Genomic DNA, 22,634 nt, shown 5'->3' with positions numbered 1-22,634 from the left:
AATTCCAAAGAGCCTTCACCCATTAGACTTGTAGAAGCACATGCCAGGTGTGAACTCCTTCTTTGAGGAGGACAATGGTTCCTTTCCTAATAATTATTCTAAAACCTTCAGGGAACTGTGGGACAAAAGATTGTGTGAGTTTGACGTTACACAGATTTCAGGGGTATAACAATGTAAAAGATATGTTAGAAGTCAGATTTTCAACACTTGAAGGTTGCCAAGTGTTTGACTAAATTTTTTGGCATTTACTGCAAACTTGAATTTTACTTTGTAATCTTGCTGATCACCAGAAGACTTTTGGTCTTAATGACTTTTAATTGGGTGCTTATTTGTGGATGATAAATTCTTGGAAAGAATGACTTTTAGTAGGTACTTTGGTTTCTTTGTTCCTTCTGCTGTGGAGAGAAGGAATAGTAACCATTTGTGGACTGATGAGTTCCTGAAACCAGTGCTAAGCACTTACATACATCATTTTATCCAGTATTCATATACTCTAAAAGGTGGCAGTCATCTTTATGAGCAGAATATGAAGTGAGAAAGGTTAATACTTTTATCAGGCAAATCATAGGGGTGGGATTTGATTCCACTTAGGTCCTCTTCCAAATGTGGGTCTTACCTTCTGGGCAGATGGTGCTGCTTGGGTAGGGCATACACTCACTGTTAGTCTTGTTCAGGCAAACAACTGGGGAGATATGAGATGGGCTTTGCACAGTAGTAAATAGCAAGTTGACAAAGAAGGTTGTTCCTTTTCATTAACTTATGTGGCCTCTACATTAACTCCAGAAGGTGGCAATGATTCTGGCTTTGAGATATGAGAACTGAGATATGAGAACTAAGCAGTGGCTGAAGGCCTGGGGAGCAGATTTGGAGCAGGAGTTGGGAGCCAAGTCCTCAGAGCCCAGCCCAGGTCACCCTGGGGCTCTCTTTAGGGAATTCCTCCCTGAGCTTAGTAGCAAGGGAGCAATTTCCTTGCAGCAGTAGCTGCTGAGAGATAGTGGTGACCACGGAAGTGTGGTAGGGTTCCTCCTCCGAGCAGTTTCACATGGGGAGCCAGGAGGGCATTTCTGCCTGCCTTCTGCTCCCAAACTCCACCCTTCATTTCCATTCAACATTTTTTTTGAAACTAAAGAAATATAGAAACTTACTTATAAGACTTGATTCTGTTGGTGGTTTTTCATTTTGAATTTATAATTATTTCTCTTAAGTAATGCCAGAATAAAAAACCAAACCAAAACAAAACCCCTGAGTTTATTCTCCAAAAAGAAAAATGATAGCCAGTTTGCCACACTACCATTTCTTAGATTTCTCACCTCTACTTTTCCTGTTCTCTAAGGGAAATATAGAATTAAGCTTCGTGCAGTATTTGTACTGTGAACCGTCCCACCACACCCATTTGTTAGTGAGTTTCTCATTTTCTTTGTTTGAGATTGATGAAGGGCTGTTTGGACTTTGACTCTCCTCAAGATGTTAATTATATGTTTCAAAATCATGTGTTCTGTTAAAAATCACTTGCTCATAGCCTTGGAAAGAAACTGGAGGCAAGGAGTTGCTTCAGGGTGCAGAATATTGTTTTGGAGGCCTTGGGAAATAAATCTTAGGAGTTAGTTCATTTACCACCAAGACATATTTAGTCAGTGTATATAAACAAAAGAAGTCACAGTGTGCCTGGACATTATTTGTCCCAGATGGAGTTTAAACTTGGCTCACTATACTGCACTGATGTCATGGTGCATAAACTGGCCCCGAATTAGACGTGCATAGAATCTGCTATGTTTGTATGTGCTCAGGGCATGCAGGGAGGAGGGGCGGGGCTGGCTGGAAAATCCTTGTCACATTTTTCCTTCGCACTCTACAGAGACTAGTGTCAGTCCTGAGTTTGGACTTGGCGCAGAATGAGGGAAGAATTGGAATGATCTGCTGTTCATTTGTTCAAGTTGGTATGTGTATGTACTCAAGGATGTGATTCTTCCAAGATTGAGAATATAAGTGTGTGTGACTTTCCAACATTTGCTTAACAGAGCTTTAGTACTAGATCTAACTTTATATTAGAAAGAAACATCTGAAAGCATTTTTTTTCTTTTCTTTCTTTCTTTTTTTGTGGTACCTGAAATTGAGTGCAGGGCCTTGCACACACTAGGCTAGTACTCTAACTACTGAACTATGTCTCCAGCTCTGAAGCATTACTTTTTGAAAAGCACTTTCATTCTGTTTGCATTGAAATCTTAAATCTGGATAGTTTCTTTAAACTTTTTATTAGTTTTAAGTATCCGACTGTTTCATTTTGTTTTCCTGGATTTTGTGCTAGATAATATCTCAAACTAATTTCTTAAAGGTCTAAAAAGACAAATACCTGATGTTTCTTGGAGATGTTAAAGAAGAGTTTAATTCTTCCATGTGCTTTGACAGAGCAGCCTTTGGGTCAGAAAATAACCAGAGAGGGAGTGCCTTCTCCTGAACTTTAGAAAATTGTCACATTCTGTGGTGTTACTGTATTACTTTCTCTTGATGATTTGCTTTATGATAATCTGAATCAGAAGCATTTCCAAGTAATCCAAACCATTTTATAGTTGTAAGGGGCTTAGATTTCAGAACTTCCGTGAATGGATTCCGAAGTTACTCTGTTGCTGGGATCTAAGGAAGCTGAACAGATAGATACTGGTGTGTGATGAGCTAGGAGGTGAATCTTTCCAAGGAGAGCCAGAATGTTTCTCCAACAGAAGCTCTGGACAGAGGTGGGAATTGGCTGTTTTTGGTTTTTATTGAGAACATGAAACAGCAGATTTGATAAAAATTTTTTTGGGGGTGTCTCATTTTTATTAACTAAGACCTTATCACTGTTAGGGTTTTGAAGAAAGTATTAATAACAGTTTTGTATAGAGCTTATATTATGGTTAACAGCCTGCCCTAGGCTGCTCTGTTCTGTGGAGCAGACTAGACTGTGAGGTAGGTATTCATTTTTACAGATGAGGAAATGAGGGATGGACAGGCTATGTGGCCTGCCTGACAGAGCTGGGACACAACTTCATCTGTCTCACTTGCTCTTCTCACTATGGATCTTGTGAATACATCCCTAGTTGTCTCCTAGTTGATTTTTAAACAGCTCAAAGATGAGTTGAAACTAAAAGGAGGCTAGCAGAGAGTGACTTAACTATTCAGTTTTTATATACTTGTAATGTTACTCAGAAGACAGCTCTGACCTGAACCCTTTCTAATTTTAGTTTAACATTTAGTATGGCAGAAAAAAGAAACTTAAACATGTAATAGCATGTACTTATATTTTGAAATGTTGAATGTCTTTAGGATTCAGTTTTTTCAATTAAAAAAGATTGAGTTGTGTTTTTTTTTTTAAGTCTTAAATTTGGAGTCCTTGTTTCTTATACATATACATATATATATGTATATGTATATCTATATATAAAATATGATAAAGGTAAAATTATAATGTCAAGAAATAAGAAACTCAACTAACTGGTTTAAAATAGAATTACTTAGAAATCAAAGATATTTCGGGATATGATTAATGTTGGACTTTTGAAAGAAAATAGTGTACTGATTCTCCCGAGACTCAGAATTTTGTTTTCCAGTATTTCCCCTCATACTCCTTTCTGTTTGGTCAGCAAAGCAATGGAAAACATGGTAGGTGGGCAAGAATAGTCCACTGCGACTCGACTACTTGGGAAGTTGCAAGAGGTAAAGGGAAGGAGTACTAGGCTGGCTGTTGAATGCTTTTGGAAATTAGTTTTTTAGAGCAAAACCTAAGAAACCAAAGAGAAACAAATACCAAGGGACAGAAAAAGCCTAGAAGGAAGAGGCATGAGAGAGACATGCAGTTGGCAGCACTGATGGAAATGAGAATGGCAGAAGATAACAGGATTATAGTGATATGAGGTAGCTGTGGCTTGGAGAGCCATACACATTACCTCCACAATTTTAGAAACCCCAATGTTGGTAGAGAGGTTGAGCGGAACTGTACTGCAGCATGCCCTGAGATCTGGATAGCCATAGCATTTGATCTATTAGTTATTTTTACAAACTCTTACTTAGAACAGTGGAATTCCTGAATTACATTGCAGATGGATGTTTCACCAACATCTTTTTGCTGGGCTCCACAGGTCTAGTGTTGGCCTCTAAGTTTGAGTTCTCACTGTTGTGAGTTGTCTACTAATGCAGCTGTATTGCTGTTCACAGGATAAAGTCCAGAATTTTAAGTAGATCCAACAAGCCTGTTTTGAGAAAGCCCTGTCTGCCCCTGCAGTTTTTATCTTTGTCCCTCTGTCCTGTTCACGTATCCTGACAGCCATGTCAGAATTCTATCGTTTGTTAAACACATCACACTATTCAGGCCTCTGTGTTTACTTGTACGATTGTTCTTTTGCTTATCCATTTGCAGTCTCATATATGCCCCACCCCATTTTTTGTAGCATGGGGGAGAGAACCCAGGGATGCTCTACCACTGAGGTACATCCTCTTTATTTTTTATTTTGAGATAGGATCTCTCTAAATAGTGAGACTGGCCTCAAACTTGGTGATCTTCCTGCCTCAGCTGGGATTACAGGTGTGTGTCACTGTGCCGTGACTATTCTTCCTTCAAATGTCACTCCCAACTACAACTTCTCCTGATTTCTAGATGGTTTCATCAGTTTCCATAGCACTTACCAGCATATAATCATATTTTGTTACAGGTAAGCATATTTCTGTACTATAGCACCAACACACAAGATGGGTAGGATTTCATCATTCCCATACAGAATCATCAGTGCTTAATAAAGTGCCTGGAAGTAGGTGTTAACTCAGTAAATATTTGTAAAGTTGAATGGAATGACCAAGATTTTGGTAATTGCATTATGTTTTGATTTAATAAAGGGTAATATAATCTATGCAAAGTCAAGGTCTGAATAGGTGATACATTCTATACATTGGGGTCGGGAGGGATCTTTCTTTTTCTTCCCTCAAACCCTTCCCAAATTCTAGAACTGTGTTAATGAACACAAAAATAAGGTAACAGTAGTATTAATTTCAAGCAATTAAGAAATTTTAGAAATATGGAGAAGTTGATTATAAAATGATTCTAATGATAAAATATGGGAAAATAATATTCTGTCAGAAGGATAGGAACATTGTTTATGAGCATATTTTTTTCTTAAATCTTAAGGAGAAGAACAGTGTTATCTGCATACATAACCAACACTAAAATGGGTTTAAAAAGACTATTGGAATGTAGGCAGTTAAATAACTTTCCTCACTAGTCCAGTGATTCCAAAATTAAGAGTTGCTTGTTTAGGTTCAATGAAGTTTCATTGTAGAGCTGTGTGACATTAATTAGCACATCAGTGGGGGATCATGTTGCTCAGCCTCAGCTGATCAAAACCAGACATGAGGTAGCTGGATCTAAATGGAGTGAGATGTGCTAGATTCAGTGTGCAGAGCATATTAACTGTTGAGTTGAGCTGGTAGGTAGGAAGTGGCCTTAGCTGCTGATTCCCATTATTGTGGCCAAAACCCAGCTTGGGAATTCAGGTGTAGGGAAGACAAGTTATATTTTTGGCTTTCAACTGCTCTTAGAAAAATGTATTTTATAAAACAAAAGAAAAACTATTTAAATAGTCATGGTGGTGCTCCAATCCTGTATGGGTGTTTGGCAATTATTACTCTTGGGCAAGGTACTACCATAAAGCTTACTTGGAATTTTGGCTTTTTATGTTCTTGGTCTTTGTTTTGAAAGTCCTATAATTGAAATTCAAATTCAGGTGTTGATGGCTGTCTTAAAAGAGGCTTTTAACTTAATTTGGGCCCTCTATATTACATTTTTTGTCCATTTAGGTTCATGCTATATTTATATTCTTAACACTCAGCAGCTCTTTTTGTAATAGAATCCCTTTATTCAAGGCAGTGTGCAATTAGGGGTAGTAAAAATGTACAGATTTTTGTAAATTACCATTGTATTTTCTTTACCACTGTCTTTAAATGGTTTATTTTTATTTAAATGACCTCTTTTTAGGACCTCCAACTCCTTATCCCATGTAATTCCCTTTCATCAGCCCCAAAAGGGCAGCACTTTGTATTGTCTAGGGCTGTCTCTCCAGTGCCTAGAGGAATACCTGAGTCATCCTGGCACTCACCAGTATTTGCTGAATGAAGTCAGAGACAGTGCTCTGAGAGAGAGCATTTATCATTGAAGTCTTCCATGTGAATATATTCTCTGCAGGCATAAAATTGTGTGATTTCAGTGCATAAAAACATCCCACTTGATTCATCTATTTTCTCTTTTGGTATTAGCTATCCCAGTCTATTTTTGTTAATGACATGTGACTTTGGGAAGCATGAGGGCTTGTAATGCAGTCTTCCCAGAAATCATCTTTTATTTTTCTCATGCATAATGTTGGGCCATGAGAAGTGGCATCTAGCCATTGGGTTATTATAGTATTAGCTCATTGGTCTGTCCTGTCCAATATAAAAGTTAGGATCCCTCACAACCCAAATGGCCCTATTCTAATTGTAGGGTAGGGGGTTCTGCTTCTGGGAGTGAGCACAGATTTCCTGGAAGAAAACTTGTCCTACATCTTTAAGGGATGTGCCTTTGATCAGTTAGTGATATTCTTTTATTAGAGAAGTTTTTTGAAGCATCACCATAGAGACGTGACCTTGTGAAACTCATGCCTATTAGAGGGGGAGTGGTGTTATGGAAGAGGAGAGCATGCATTTTGGTCAGGCAAGATTGGATTCCAGTGCTGGCTCAGATACTTTGTAGTTTAATGGCTTTGAACAAATTTCTTGTGTTCTTTTAAATCTCAGTGTTCCCATCTGTAAATCTGGTTAATAATCAGCATAAAAATCAGCATATCTGGCCGACCATATAACTATTTTTGTAGACATTGTAGAAAAAAAATCTGGAAAAAGAACTTGATAAAGTAGACTGCATCATGCTCAATCAATTTTATAAATGTGAAAAGTCTGAGGAAGGAGACAACATTTTAACCTTATGTCCTTTGAGGAAATCGGAATATTAAAAATTGGGGTCACTAGAAATAATCTCAAAGAAGCCCAGAAAGAATCAAAGGAAGATCATTTACCATACGAGTTATGCTGACCCCTGAGGTACTTCACCTGTGAGTGTGTCCTTGTACCTTGACCTGGTGTTTGTTTAAATCCTCTTGGAGGCTTCTTCTTGTTTACTCATTTCCTGCCATTTTGGATTCAGGCCTCAGGGGGAGATGGTAGAGCAGGGTGAGCTGATCAATACTTTTCCCATTACTGTCCAGTGCCTTTTTCGTCTGCCTGCTCACATTTTTAATCCTGGGTAGTTTTCTTCATGTGTATTATTAGCCCAAAGAAAATTTTTAGTCATTTGTAACACATCATTTCCCTTTTCCTAATTGGGAGAAAAGAGAAGGATCTAAGAGAACAAATAATGTATGCATTTCAGTTTTGCCTGAGGCCAGCTGTGGTCTTGGACCTGGAGACTAGAATCTCAAAGGTGTGTATGGATGGATAGTAAATTTGGTAATCTAGGATGAGCATATAAGGGAGAGGGTGGGGAAGAAAGAGACCAGAAAATAGTAGCACCAGGCTTAGGTGCTACTGCTCCTTTCATGCAGGCAAAGGTCAATTTTTAAAAGCTATCATGGGCTATGGCTCAGTGGTAGAACACTTGCCTAGCATGTATGAGTGCGTGGTTTAATTCCCAGCAAATCCCTTCCCCTACCCCACAATCAAATAAAATCAAACCTGTCAGATATTCCTGAATGGAGCCTTGACTTACGGGACTCTGACAGCTTTTAGGTTGTATCACGTTTCCTCCCTTATCCTAAATGTTGGCTCCAAAGGAAGAGTTCATTTATACATGAAACACCTAAGTAAGTATAAGAGTAAGACAGCCTTCACAAATTGTGGTCAGTGGAAAGAAAGTTCTGGAAGCAAAATGAGGTCTCTTTCTGGAATGGTCCAGGTACTGGACTGAACCTTTTTTTTTTTTTTTTTTGAGAGAGAGAGAGAGTTTTTTTTAATATTTATTTTTAGTTTTCGGTGGACACAACATCTTTATTTTTTTTATTTTTATGTGGTGTTGAGGATTGAACCCAGCGCCCTGCGCATGCCAGGCAAGCGCGCTACTGCTTGAGTCACATCCCCAGCCCTGGATGAACCTTTAAGAGTACTGCAAATACAATATTTTTGCTGTGGGTTAGTGAGTACTACTCTTCCAGCAGAAGTTTTTTTTTTTTTTTTGTTTTTTTTTTTCTTGAGGGGGGTGGGGGGGAGGTGTCAGGGACTGAACTGAGGGGCCTTCAACCACTGAGTCACATCCCCAGCCTTAATTTGTGTTTTATTTAGGGACTGTGTTGCTTAGCGCCTCACTTTTGCTGAGGCTGGCTTTGAACTTGCCATCCTCTTGCCTCAGCCTTCTAAGCTGCTGAGATTACAGGCATGCACCACTGTGCCCAGCTAGTAGAACGTTTTTGATGGACTGATACACACTACAATGATTGCTTAGGTGTCTGTGATTTTTTTTTTTTTTTATTTGAGGCATAAATCAGAAATTTGCCTCCAGGAGTAGTCTTAGATGTTATTGCTTTTCTGGTTAATCAGCCAAGCAAAATGTAAATTGCAAAAGTAGCTTTTTTTTTTTTTTTTCTTCTGATGAGTGAAAAACAGTTGAATTTAGATTTATATCTGTGAGGAAAGATTTGCTACATCTTCTTTCAGTCTGCTTCTTGGGTAAAGCATTCCCAGGATGCTGTATTCAGCCATTTGCTCAATTATATTAATTCTAAATCTTGTTTTATTGTTTTGTTAGACTTTGGAAGAGTGGTCCCTTATTTTTCATTAAGCCTTGATAAACTGCCTTGTGTTTATTTTGGGCTTCTTGGTTCAGGTAGCATTAATGGATTTGAAACAGATCCGATGAAGCAATAGTACCCTGAGGTATGCTTCTATGCTTTGATCAGTGTGGTTCTTTTTTAACATCTCTGGGGAAGAAAATCTATCAGTGATTAAAATCTTTGCCTTTTTCTTCTTCTCTGACAAGACACAGAATATAGCATGAATTGGTTTAAAGTTGTCTTTGGAAAAGCAGGAAATGGTCAGTAAGTGGCCAAAAAATGAGATTTGGACAGCTATGTTGTGTTTTATGTTTTGTATTTAAGAGAACTTGCAGCAGTTAGGTCTGCTTTTGTGTGTGTGTGTGTGTGTGTGTGTGTGCTGGGGGGCGGGGCAGAGACAGAGACACTGGTATGATACAATACAAAAGATCAGATGCCCTAGCCTGCCAAGGTGTGACTCATGCTCCTCAGGGCTGCGTGATGCAAGGCCTGTTGCGGGAACTCATTCATGTCTGTTGGCAGGCAGGTCACTGGAGCTGGTGCGTCAAAACGTTATTTTTATCTCTGCTTATTGACAGTGAAAGCAGCAAGGTGGTCAGCCTCCCTCAGTAGAACATAACACTTTCCTTTAAACTATCTTTGCAAATATGAATATAGTTTGTTCAAATAGTGGCTTTTGCTTTTACTAAGAAACATTGGTATTGGGACACAGGAGATTTGCCTGGTTTCTGAGGTAACTTGGTAGATTATAATCTGGTTGCCATTATAATCTGGTTGCCATAGCAGCTCAGCAGCAGTGAAAATTACAGAAACTAAACATTTGAAGAGAGGTATTTTGTTAGAATGCTTAAAAGCCCTTTACTTACTGTCTTTCTCCTTGAAGAAGTAGGATAGGAATCAGAAGTTGAGCTCAATAAGCTGAGCCGGGAAGGCACCAGTGGATTTGGATGCCTCCAGGCCACATTTGCATGTGGCCTGTAGTGTCAGCAACCACTAAGGAAGGGTTACACTTTTTGTGCAATATACAAGGCAGATAATGTGACAATCTGGAGCGTACTCCACTTCGGAAATCCTTTTTCTTGCCTGGGAGTTTCCATAATACTGGTGAATTGTATTTTCAGAACCAACAGTCAAGGATACATTGCCTGACAATTATAAGTGTAGTAGAAGAGAATATATCAATTTGGAGTTGTCAAAGAATATGGGACACAGAGTCTTGGTGCCCATTAACTCCCCCCGCCAATTAATCCCATAGGCATATATTACATGCTTATTCCTAGAGCTTTAAACACAAAGCAGATGGTTTCTGCTCTGTTACAGTGATGCTAGAATTTGTACACGGACTTCTAAAAAGACAAGTATAATTTTCTTTATCGAAGTGATACTTTATATCATTGGAGTAGAGATATGGCCTGTATTTATGTAGAAACAGAGTTAACTCAGATGATTTTCATGTTAAATGACTTTAAAAGCTCAGTTTCAAAAAAGCAATCGAAATTTTTTTAATCATTCTAGAGATCTGAAGGGATTTCCTTTTGAGTCCTTAAAATGGCACAGTGTGTTTACATTGGTGAGAACTTGTACACTGAAGACTCGAGGATTATTTGCATGGTTATTGTACAGGAAAAACAAATTGTAGTTTATCATTTATAATAATGAGAAGCACAAGGAATGAAGCTTAGACTGCTTCCTCCTGAATGACCTCCCCACCCAGTTCATGTATTTTCTAATTAAAAAAATTTTAATAACCTAAGCCATGTCTTCTATGGTGAATTACTATAAGAAGCAAAAGACATGGATATTAAAAGTTTAGTTTTTAAAGGTAAAATGAGTTTTACATATATTATGGTACATATAGTAAATAAAGTTGACTGCAATTGCATCTTATGAAAGCTTATTTTCAAAAGTTAAAATAATTCTGTGCAGTTTTTCTTATGATTTATGACTTCCATTCTTTCAGTAAAAATAGTTATTGAGCATTTATTCTATGCCAGGCACACAGCTAGACAGTCAGATCTTATCCGTAAAGCACCTTGATTAATGAAGGAAAGACAGCGAAATCATTGCTTAGCTAATTAATTGCAATGATAAGTTCTAGGAAGAACTAAGAGTGGTTTTTTTTTTTTTTTTTTAAGAACATCTATTGGGGCCCAGGCTTGCTCTGAGAGTCAGAGGCTATGTCTTAAGCTCAGGGGAATGAGTAGACATTAGCTGATCAGGGAAGGAATAATGTGTGTTGTGGGCAGAGATGAGCAAGGAGACAACAATGTACTTGGTGATTTCAAGCCAAGAAGGCATGAACACTGATACCTATCAGTTTCTAAAAGTATATATTTTAGTAGTGCTAGTCGTGCACCTGGTAATTTTTAACTATAGTTTTTAAGTTTGGATTATGACCTTTAGTTTATATTAGATGTAAATTAGTGATTTTTCCCTTTATTATCCTTTAATTAGAGCTAAATTGTGAGGCTATTGAAAGAACATATTTTGCTATTGTCACTCATAGGCTAGTCTTTTGGAAGTAATCTACTTATATCAAATGTTTAGATAACTGAAACACTACCTTTAGGTAATAAACTTAAACATGTGAAGCTGGTTGTCGTGGTGCACATCTGTAATCACAGCTATTCAGGAGGCTGAGGCAGGAGGATTTCAAGTTTGAGGCTAGCCCTAGGCAATTGAAACAGAAAAGTCTGGGGATGTGACTTAGAGTTACAATGTTTGCAGCATAAGCAAGGCCCTGGATTCAGTCCTTAGCACCACAAAAACACAAAACAGCTGAGTATTTGGTGGGGCTTATTTATAATATTACTAACTTATACAGGTCATCATTTCTTCAGGATCTTATACCCAGATACTTCTTTTTTGCCACTTTTAATTTTTATGAATTGCTTTGTATTGTTATGTGAAGAATCTTATAACTCAGATTAGTAATAGATACTTGGGAGCAGAATACAACATTGTCAGGTGATAACTTCATTTCTTAAGTGCAGTTTTCATTTATAAATAAAGTGTTGCTGTTTTTTGTTTTAGAGAGAGAGAGAGAGAGAGAGAGAGAGAGAGAGAGAGAGAGAATTTTTTTAATATTTTTCAGTTTTCGGCAGACACAACATCTTTATTTTATTTTATGTGGTGCTGAAGATCGAACCCAGCGCCCGGCGCATGCAAGGCGAGCGCCTTACCACTTGAGCCACATCCCCAGCCCAAGTGTTGTGTTTTAATTTATGAAAGAGAAAAAGAAGTTGTGCTTTCCAAACAAAAGGCATCTTAAAGTTGATTTTTTAAAAAGTTATGTAAGTAATGTAGTAGGAATCATTTGACTAACTTTAAATGCACATATCCTTTTATCTCTCAAAGTTTGAACCAGGTTTAAGATTTATACCCTAAGTTTTGCATTTATACAAAGTATCTGTGTGATGTACTTCCTGCATACTGCTTAAATTTAGATAATAAAACTTGAAGAAAATTTCAGGTTTACTAGTATTAAATTGAAATTTGTGTGTTATTTTGGCAGGTTATTCTCGTTCAAGTTAATCCAGGTGAGACTTTCACAATAAGAGCGGAGGATGGAACACTTCAGTGCATCCAAGGTAAGGAAGTTTTGGTAAACATTCAAATCAAAGGATTTTTTCCCCTTATTTTAAAGAAGGAGGTTTTTCTTACATGTGTGCATGATTTTCTAGAGGTAAAAATGTATCTTTTCCCTGAAAAATTGTCTCAAATTGTGATGCTATGCAGATGATGCATTTAGTAGTAAAGTTCGTATTGGATATCTAGTTATCACTGATTAAATGGTCACTCCAAAATTAATGACTTTAAACAGCAACAGTCTTCATTTCTATGGATCCTAGGGCTCAGGATATCTCAGAAAGCTAAGGTCAAAGTGTGGGACAGGGCTCAGTTGTCTTAAGACAAGTCTGTACATGGATATTCTAGCCTCACTTTGGTTGTTGGCAGCATTTAGTTTTTTTGGAGGCCATTAGAAAGTTTCACTCAGTTCCTTGTTAAATGGGTCTCTCTGTGGGGATGGGGCTTATGTTCTGGCAGCTGGCTTCATCAGAGCATTTAACTAGAAGGCAAGAGGGAGTAAGTAGGGCCAGCTCACAGTCAGGAAAGAGAATTAAATAAGGGTGTTAATACCGGGAGGCAGTCATTGGAGGCCATGGTTAGAAAGCTGCCCACCACAGTTTTACCTGTTGGCATCCAGTGTCCTTTCCACGTGCAAAATGCCCTCTCCCAAGATCTCCAGGAATATTACTCTTTTTAGCATCAGCTGAGTCTTGAACCTTGTCATCTGAAGAAGCTGCTTGTGTGAGGCTCCTTGATATAGTATATTAGGCCTGGGATACAATGGAGGGCTGTATATCACCTATAAGCAAGGGGAAGACTAGGCAGAATATCTCCCACTGTACAGATAGAGTTCTTCAGATGTTTTATGAGTATATGACTTAACTTCACAACCACAGTCCTTTTACTTTGACCCCCATCTAAAGATTGGAAATATGGTCAGTTTCCATCCTCCCGCCCTCCACTCCCAGCGCATTCTTGGGGGTCTTTCTTAGTTCACCTTTGAAAACATCAAGCCTTCTAGGCACCTAGTTTTGTTTACTCCTGCAGAAGGCATGGTTTGTGGTAACTTCTTCTGGCAGCTATTGGGATTATGGCAAATAGTAAATTGACATGTAACTTAGATCAGTATTAGGTTATTTGATTGGACTGTAAACTCATCAGAGGACTTGTTTGCAATACATAAACAAATGAGAGGAAATGCACATCAGTTTAGTTTCCTATAATGAGCTGCATAGAAACAGTTGGTTTTTCCATTACATTCCTTAATGAAACAGCATGGTGCTTTGTAGTTCCATTACTTCTTTTGTATCTTTAAAAACAAAAATATACAACATTCTTTTTTAATTAATGAGTACATTTTTAAAGAATTCAAGCCCCATGAGTATTAATTAGAGTTAATCTGAAATGATTTTTATCAATGATTTTTACTGGCTGAATTTCTCTTTAATAAGTGGATATTGTCATCTTTGAAAACCTCAACCTATTTTGTATTAGATAAAATCACACTAGAAAAGCTAGATGAAAAATTCCCTATATAGTATAAAATTGAGGTTTTCAGTTTAGTAAGAAAATAGTTGAGTCTCTGGTCATGGTAACATTGGCATCCTATGACAGACCCTGTCCCTGTAGAACCAACTGTTTATAATAGAATCTATGAAGGCAAATTGTTGCATAGAGCAATGTATATATAAAATCTAGTCTTTAATGACACCTGAGTTCACTTTTTGGAAAACTTGTAGTTTACTTCTAAGGAGTGTGCGCACGTGTGTATATTCTCATAGTTAGCTTTTCCCTGGCTTTTTTTTTTTTTTTAAATCTAAATAAGTAACTAGTATGTGCCACAGGAAATGCTGCAATATATCGCTCTGTTCACAATGGGAGCTTTGTAATAATTTATGATAATACTTGGAGATAAGTGACACTGACACTCTTGCAGTGATTTAAAAAATGTCTTTGATTAAAGAAGAATTGTGAAGCCCATTTATTTTTGGCTCCCATGGCCTTCCTTGTCTTCGTTTTCTTCTGAAGACCCAGATACTTCTATTATCTTCATTTGGGTCATGGAGATATCTGGCCCAGTTAATTGAAATGGCCCAGGACAGAATGGGAAGGACCAGGGCCAGGAACCAAGTACTGTGCTGGGATTGGGAAGCACTGTGACAATAGGGTAAACTTCAGAAAGGAAGGAAAGTTGCCTGATAGGCTGAACCCCAAGTCTTGACCCATTGACTGCCACCAATGTGTAACAGGCAGTCTCCCAGGCACAAAATTCAAAAGCCTTTATTGGAGTTCCAGCATGAGTTAGTGATGCTTCACTCCACATGGGTAAAGCAGAGCAGTGTAGGATGTGGAAACAGGTGATGTGTTTGTAAATTACAGTGCATATTATGCCATCCTTAACTCTCACTGTGGTTTCATCTCTGCTGTTGCTATCCTGTGCATTCTCTCATTTAGAGTATAGTAGGTACACTTGAAGACTCTGAGGCTCATAGATATTGATTCACACTTCAAAATCACACAGCTATAAAAAGGGCAGAATCGCGCTTTCGTCCCCAGCTAGCTCACTCCAGAGCCTGAGTTCTTCATTGCCTTGCTCCTTCAGGGAGGACTCCATTTTCCTCCTCAGGCATGTGACAAGAGCAAGGTGGGTTTCTCTTCCAGAAATAACAGGATTTCTGGGCGTGGTGCCAGGATGAGACAGATGGTTTATACAACAAAGTGAATGGGATGATGGTGTCTGGGTCTTGAGAATAAGATAGGTAGTTGGTTGACAGAACTAAGATGTACTTAGTAGTTTAGGGGTGCCTAGCAGATATGTGATGTAGGGTGTACTGGTTTAGAACTCCTTACATTATTTCCACCCAGGATTGGGCTCAGATTTGGGTGGACTGAGCTTCTAAGTAGGGTGTCCAGCTCCTATTGCTGGGAGTGGGGAGGACTGGTAGAATAGGAGACAGTCTTTTCCTGTTTTCTTTTTGAAAACTTACTGGGAAAGAATTAGAAACTGAGTCATACTGTAGTGGAACCTTCTGAAAGAAGCATTTACGTCTTAGTAGATAAGTTTTTTTTTTTTGGTCTCTCTTTTAAATTGGGATGAGGGAGGTCAGTAGTGGCAGAAGGATATTTCTGGAAATTTTTGAAGTCATACCCATTGCTTATGCCATGGTTGAAACTGTCTGCCTAGTAGCTGGCTGTTTCAGCACTAGTCAGTAGGTTAGGGATTGCTTTGGGGAAACTAGTGGTAGAAAGTAGAGTTAGTTGCTGGCCCTTCCTGGAACCTTTGAAATCATACCATCTGAGGTCAGCCCCCTTTGTTTGTAGTTTAATTTGTTACTTAATAATTTTCTCTGTAAGACATTGTGAGATCACCCCAGAAACTCATTGTGATGTCATTAAAAGGCAGCTTAGAAGTAGGAAGCAGATGAATATTGGAGAATATAGTTACTCTGGGAGAAAACAAGATTTTGTTTTCATGGGAATGTCCTTGGTGATAATGAAGGAAGAAAAACACAGGAAACATACAATATGCTGTGAAAGCAGATTCATTTCTAATGGAATATTTCTCAATATTTTCCATGAAACATGAATCATAGGTCTTGAAGGGGCCATACAAGGGCATGGTTCATTTTCACTTGGAGACTGCACTATACCTATGGCATCCTAGACAAAAGATTTTTCGTTTCTTGGCCAGATGAAATTGTATAAAGAGCTAATTGTTAGGGGGGAAAAAGTCTTAGCAATCAATATGAATCCTCGACTTTAAGTGCTTAGAGTCAGGATTTAATAGAGGGCAGCTGCGGATCTCGTTCTTTTCATGTCCTTGTCTGGGCTGAGGTGCTGGCAGTGCCGCCTTCCTTCCTGTCCACATATGCCATCATTTCTTTGCTCCCTGTAAAGTCCTCTAGCCAACACAAATACCTACTTCCTGGAAGGCTCTAGGCCTGTCTTTCCCGAGAGCCCTCCTGGACCTCTATAGTCCAACCTTTGTCGAAGTTTGGGAGGAGCAGGGAGAAGTAGCACTACTGATTCTGAAGTCAGTTGTGACAGGGACAGTATATCCTTCACCCCAGCCATGCAGCCTGGTGATCATCACTGATGGCACTCTGACTCTGGTAGGATGTCAGGTGTGATGGCTTTTCTTTTAAAGATTACTGTGAGTTGAGAGATGTTTCGTTACATGCTTTTACTGGTCTCTAAAGTCTCTATAGAACTTTCAAATTTCAAATCACATTGAGAACTGAAGCTAATTGTTTGCTTAAGAGAAACATTTAAATTTTAAAACATTTCCATAATGATCTATTATTATTACTGCAGCTTTAAAATTTTGTTTTAACGCTAATGCATACTAATTGTGAGTGTGAAGAAAATAAGTGAACGTCATGGTGATAGAAGGAAAAACAACTGAATGTAATCTGCCTGTAATCCTGGCTGAGGCAGGAGGAGTGCAGGTTCGAGGCCAGACTCAGCGACTTTGTGAGACCCTGTCTGAAAAGATACAAAGGGCTGGGGAGGCAGGTTAGTGATAAAGTCCCCCTGGGTTCAATCCCCAGTACCAAAAATCAAAACAGATTAAAATGTTTAGAAAGCACCATTACTTGAATAAATTTATAACTTTTAAAAATATTTAATTGCCAGTGGTTTTAGTCCAAAACTTTAGATCTTTTACAACAATGATTTACCCTGCTAACTTGTGTTCAGTGAGTTGAAACCTCAGAATGACAAATGACAGCAGAGTCTATGTGTAGGAGGGAGACTCAAGAGAGCCTCACTGTGAGTTAGTCTTAGCTTTGAAGCTGTTAGAATGTGCAACTTTTTTCTTCTCTTATTTTGCTTTAGCCGTCTTCAGCTCTGTGTCTAATTCTGCCTCAGCTCCAGCAAGTGTGGGAACTGTATCATTGATGAACACCACGCTCTGCTCAGTGGCTCTGTGAATGACACCATTGAGAGCTGTTCCATGTTTCTGAATTTCCTCATTTGTCTCCTCCCTCCCTCCCCATCCCCCCATGTGTGATTCAGCATCCAGAATGTTACAGGGATGTTAATGCTACGTTCTTTTTTATTTTATTTTTTTTAAATTTTGGCACTTTCTTTGCACCTGTTAGTTAGGCTTGTTTGATATTTTAAAACACTGACCTGTCATTTTTTCTAAGAATTTTATGACAGGTCTTAGGGAACTCAGGTTGTCTCTTGCTCTGTTTATTGTGAAATGTCATGAATAGTGTCATAGCTTGGGTTTACAAGCTCAGGTAGGTATATAATTTCAAAAGCAAGGCTTCTAAATGGTCTACTTCTTTAATGCAAGCTCTGCATATGAATGAGAAATTCCTGTTTTACTAGTTTAAAACACAGGAAAGAAGACCTGTTGTAATGAACTCTGGTTTTAGAGTTTGAACCCTTGCCTTGGCTTAAACACAACCAATTTTTGATTAAAAATATTTAGGCAGTTTGAACATGAGCTTATAGTGTGAATACATGGAATAGTTCTGTATATTTTAGTGCATTGGATGCAGAAATTATAGTGACTTGATTGTATTTAATTGTAGAATGCCTGTATTAGAAATTATATCTTCCTATTATAAGATTAGGATTTGGGGAGCTAGATTTGCTACACAAGAAACCCCTTGGAAAACACATTGACTTGCATTTGGGTGTTTTTCAAGACATTGAAATGTTTTTGTGAACACTTAGGCTTCACTTGAAAATCTTTTAGAATTGAAAATAGCAGTCTTTCACCCAGGCTAGCTTCAGTGTTATGCCAAACTTTGTGATTGACCCAAAGCAGCTGTATTTGGTAGGTGTTAATTCACAGTCTTGCAGGGAGGCTCCAAGCCAAGAGAGTGTGTATTTAGGAAAATTTAAATTATGTCACCAATTTTCCAGTCCATCTTATAACTCTTAAATATTAACTTCAAGGCAAATCAGTCCTTTACCTGTGTCTGTGTGTATTTGCTTTATTAGAATTTTTTTTCCATTTTTCCATGCTTAGAATTACACATTTTCCCATGAAATATTGGAGAAAGCGACTTTTAGCTTTTGAGCATGCCTGATCTCTGAAATGTTTGGGGGCTTTATTTTGCATATGATTTAGCTTTTCTCCTGAACAAGGATGGATTCATGCCTACTTGTTGCAAATAGGCATTCCATATGCTGACCAGACAACAGCTTGCTGCTGAGTAACTTGACGTTTATCAGCAGTTGTTCTCAGGCTGGTAAGTACTGATGGACCCACAGCAGAGAGTCCAGTTTATGGAAGGGGTGAGAGGAAAAGCTCTGATGGTACTTACCACTGTCTTCAGGGATTGAGTATTGTCAAGGCTAGGTTCATTAATGCCAAACCATGTTGCTTGCCCAGGAGACGTTGAGTCTTTTTTAAGGAAGGTATCTGGTGTTTCTGCTGCCATCTTTCTCCTTCTACCCTTCCCAGTTACCTTGATTGTTGCTATTTTTTATTTTATTTTATTTCTTTTTAGTTATTGATGAATCTTTATTATATTTATTTATATTTGGTGCTGAGAATTGAGCCCAGTGCCTCACATGGGCCAGGCAAGTGCTCTACCACTGAGCTACAACCCCAGCCCTGTTGCTATCTATTTTTATACTTGTATAATTATGGAATTTTAAACAAAACTTCACCCAGTGTTATATCATCAGATTTTCTCTACGTAGAATTTTAGTGATTTGTTAAAGATTTAATTGGTATTAAGTTTTCAGAGTAAATGCTCTCTAGTGCGAATCCCTGGTCCTTTGCTAGCTAGTGCTTGCCCTTTGAGCCTTACTTTCCTCTTTTAAAATGGGAGTAGTGTTCATACCCATCTGATAGGGTTGTGAGATAATCCACTGTAAGTGCTGTTATCTTCCTCATCATCTAGTCATGTATACAGCTTTGCTAATTATTTTTTTTTCCTGAAGAGACTGCACGATTAATTGTGGGCAGTGACTTATTGTCCTGCTTGTGGAAATCAGTTGAAGTTCCAGCTACTGTTTCATTGCTTATTTATAATAGGCTTTCATGGGATTGCTAATGATGGCACCAGTTCAAACATTTCAGATGAAGGTTTATGGGAATGTGTATACTGTTCAGATATAGGATTGTAGCTAAAACAATGACCCCACTGTTCCATGCATTTCAAACAAGTCTTGTTGTAGTTGAAGCTTCAGTTGTTGCTTTTCTTTAGATAATAGCTATTAACTCTCACACCATGCCTGAGCAGCCATATTCACATAAGCCCTTAGAACGTTCTGTTGTACCCAAGAAAGCAGCTCCTCTGAGTATGCCTCCCCTTCTATAAGCCTTGCCTTTTACATTTCCATTAAATTCCATACTTCTTCTAATCTGTATTTAGTACCCCCTACTCTTAGACCATGCTAAGGGACAGTGAGGCATATTGCTGAGATCATTATAGGTTTTGGGGTGAGATTGCCTGGCTTCAAAATTCCTGCATGTTAGCACAAATATTTTAATATTGTAAAATTACTTCTTCTGCACACTCCAGAGTAATATCTATCTTCAAGGATTGCCATGAGGACTAAATGAGAAACTGTACGTAAAGGACTAAGAATATTTCTGAGTCATAGTAAGGATCCATAAATAAGAACCATTATTATAAATTCCAGGTCTTCCTTATAGATAGATATTGAGCCTCCTTTCATTTTTGTTACTCATAACCTTAGAAACATTTCAGAAAGCCCATGTGAACTCGGGTTATTAGAAATTTTTAGATATCCTCATATTTCAGCTCTAAAACTTCAAATAATACATTTTAAAATTATGCAATGGGAGTATAGCTTCTGTACTTTTTTTTTTTTTTTTTGCCTTTTGGGCTTATTAATCAATGATTATAATGTCATCTCTGAAGGTACCACTGTTCGGAGTTCTTAAATGTCACAGATCTTTGCATGTCAGGTAATTCAGAAAAGCAAACAGTGTCACATCACTTTAATTGTCTGCCACATTTTATTTCACAGCTTGTAGTCTTTTACTTTTTGCTTTCTTCTTTCTGTTCTTTTTATTCTTGTTCTTACACTTTTAACTTGAAATAGAAAAGTTTGTGTTAGAAGTGCCTTTAAGGAAGACTGGATTGAGTTCTTCAAGGGTAAGGGTCAAATCTTAGTTATCTTTGTAACTCAGTTATCTTTGTAACTTAGTTATCTCTGTCACATCCTAGGTATCCAGAGTAAAGGGAGGATATATATATATATATATATATATATATATATATATATATATATATATATAATTTTTTTTGATGGACTTTATTTATTTATATGTGGTGCTGAGAATTGAACCCAGTGCCTCACACATGCTAGGCAAGCACTCTACAAATGAGCCAGAACCCCAGCCCAAGGAAAGTCATTTCTTAATGTACTTGTCTTAGTTTGTTAGGGCTACCATAATGAAAATACCAGACTGGGGTGGCTTATTAAAAAATATATATATTTCTTGGTTTCAGAGCCTGGGAATTCTGGCATATCTGGTGTCTGATGCAGGTGACCCTTCTGGTTCATAGATGATGCTTTCTTGCTGTATCCTCACCTGGTTGGAAGGGCTAGAGATTTTTCTTGGGCCTCTTAAAGGGTACTAATTCCATTCGAGAGGGCTCTACCTTCTGCAACAGAGTTGGTCATTCTATTCTGCAACTCAGGCTAGATGTACTTTCACCATGTGTATCACATTGCCATGTACCTGTGGCTCTTCATCCAGGTTAGCCTTCTTTAGGAAGTTCGGTAGTGTTTTGAAGAGCCTAAAGATCTTTACTTTCTTATTCATATACTTATTAAATAAAATCTCTATGGTGACTGTACTGAACCTTTTAAAACTGCTCTTTATCTTTTGTTGTAAACTGATGTAAATAATAAATAAAGGTTTCAGCTTGAGTTGGAGTTTATGCTTTCAGCAGAGTAGATTTATTTTACCTTTAGATGTAAACATAATAGCACATTTATTTTAACTAATTCAAAGTTGATTGAAACAGATAAGGTATATATAAAGTGTGGATAGAATTGAAAAATTGGGGCTGGGGCGTGGCTCAGGGGTAGAGCGCTCGCCTTGCATGTATGAGGCACTGAGTGATCCACAGCACCACATAAAAATAAATAAATAAATAAATAAATAAAATACAGGTATTGTGTCCAACTACAACTAAAACATATTAAAAAAAGAGAGAAAATAATCATCTTACAACTTTGGTTTCAGATGCTTCTTTGAGCATGATTTCCATTTGCTTTTATTAAAGAGTTGAGCTGGGACTCTTGCTTTCCTGTTGGTTCCCTTTATCTAGATCAAGCTGAGGACCTTGAATAGTGTGAATACCCACGAAAAACTTTGATGCTTGATTGGGGTGGTCCCCAAAATAAATGGATCCCAAGTATGACAATGCCCTTGATGATTTCCAGTAGGTAGTACCTTGGTTCTTAGATTTGAGCCTGGATCAGAATCAAACAGTAGCTGCTTCTGCCCCCAGTATCTCTGATTCAGGTGTGTAGTAGATGGGGGCCTGGAATTTATATTTCTGAGAAGTTCCCAGGAGATACTGATGTTCTTGATCATCAGGACTTCTAAGCATAGCTGAGGTAGGAGATGGTTATGGTGGGGGATACTTGTAAGAAAGGGAGATTTATAGAAGTCATGCCCATAAATGAAAATGAAAAACAAGACTCTTAGGATTAAGTTTAGTCATAGAATGGACAAGAAAATGCAGAAGAATAAAAAAAGACAAATTGGCTTAATATTTTTTTTATTCATAAGCTCACAGAATTTTTTTTCTTCTTCCTCCTTTGTGTCTGAAAAATTTCCAGTGAACTGAGGTTCGAACCTTAGTTTCAAAGAATTTGTTTTTATAGGCTTTCAGTTTACATCTCCAAATTCAGTTGCCATTTTATTAGGAATTAATTTTCCTCCTCTATGCTTTAATTCCACATAAGGAGAATAAATAGGATTGCTAAATATATCCTAGTGATATTTTTTATTTTTCATGATTTTGGGGATCAAACCTAAGGTCTTGAGCCATTCTGGGCAAGTGCTACATTGACCTATATCCCCAGTCCTTCTAGTGATATAAAAGTTTAATGACTAGTATTTATATAATATTTAAAGATCAATGAGCCAGGAGTAATGGCACACACTTGCAAGCCCAGCATCTCAGGAGACTGAGGCAGGACGTTGGCGAGTTCAAATCCAGCCTCAGCAAAAGTGAGATGCTAAGCGACTCAGTGAGACCCTGTCTTCAAATAAAATACAAATTGGGCTGG

The 22,634-nt window shown here is 38.0% G+C and overlaps 1 protein-coding gene across 6 annotated transcripts in view; it reads left to right on the top strand.

Annotated features, from left to right (window-relative positions):
• The window catches only part of Fndc3b (fibronectin type III domain containing 3B), a 326,246-nt gene that overhangs the window by 85,624 nt on the left and 217,988 nt on the right, over positions 1-22,634 (top strand). For all 6 annotated transcript variants that reach the window (XM_071615472.1, XM_071615470.1, XM_071615471.1 and 3 more), the window contains exon 3: positions 12,331-12,406. In XM_071615472.1, coding sequence (XP_071471573.1) covers positions 12,331-12,406 — 76 coding nt within the window. The remainder of the gene's footprint in view (positions 1-12,330; positions 12,407-22,634) is intronic.

This window comes from Marmota flaviventris, chromosome 8 (genome assembly GCF_047511675.1).
Source record: "Marmota flaviventris isolate mMarFla1 chromosome 8, mMarFla1.hap1, whole genome shotgun sequence".
Lineage (NCBI taxonomy): Eukaryota > Metazoa > Chordata > Mammalia > Rodentia > Sciuridae > Marmota > Marmota flaviventris.
The sequence above is the reverse complement of the archived record's forward strand: the minus strand, read 5'-3'. Positions and strand labels throughout refer to the sequence as shown.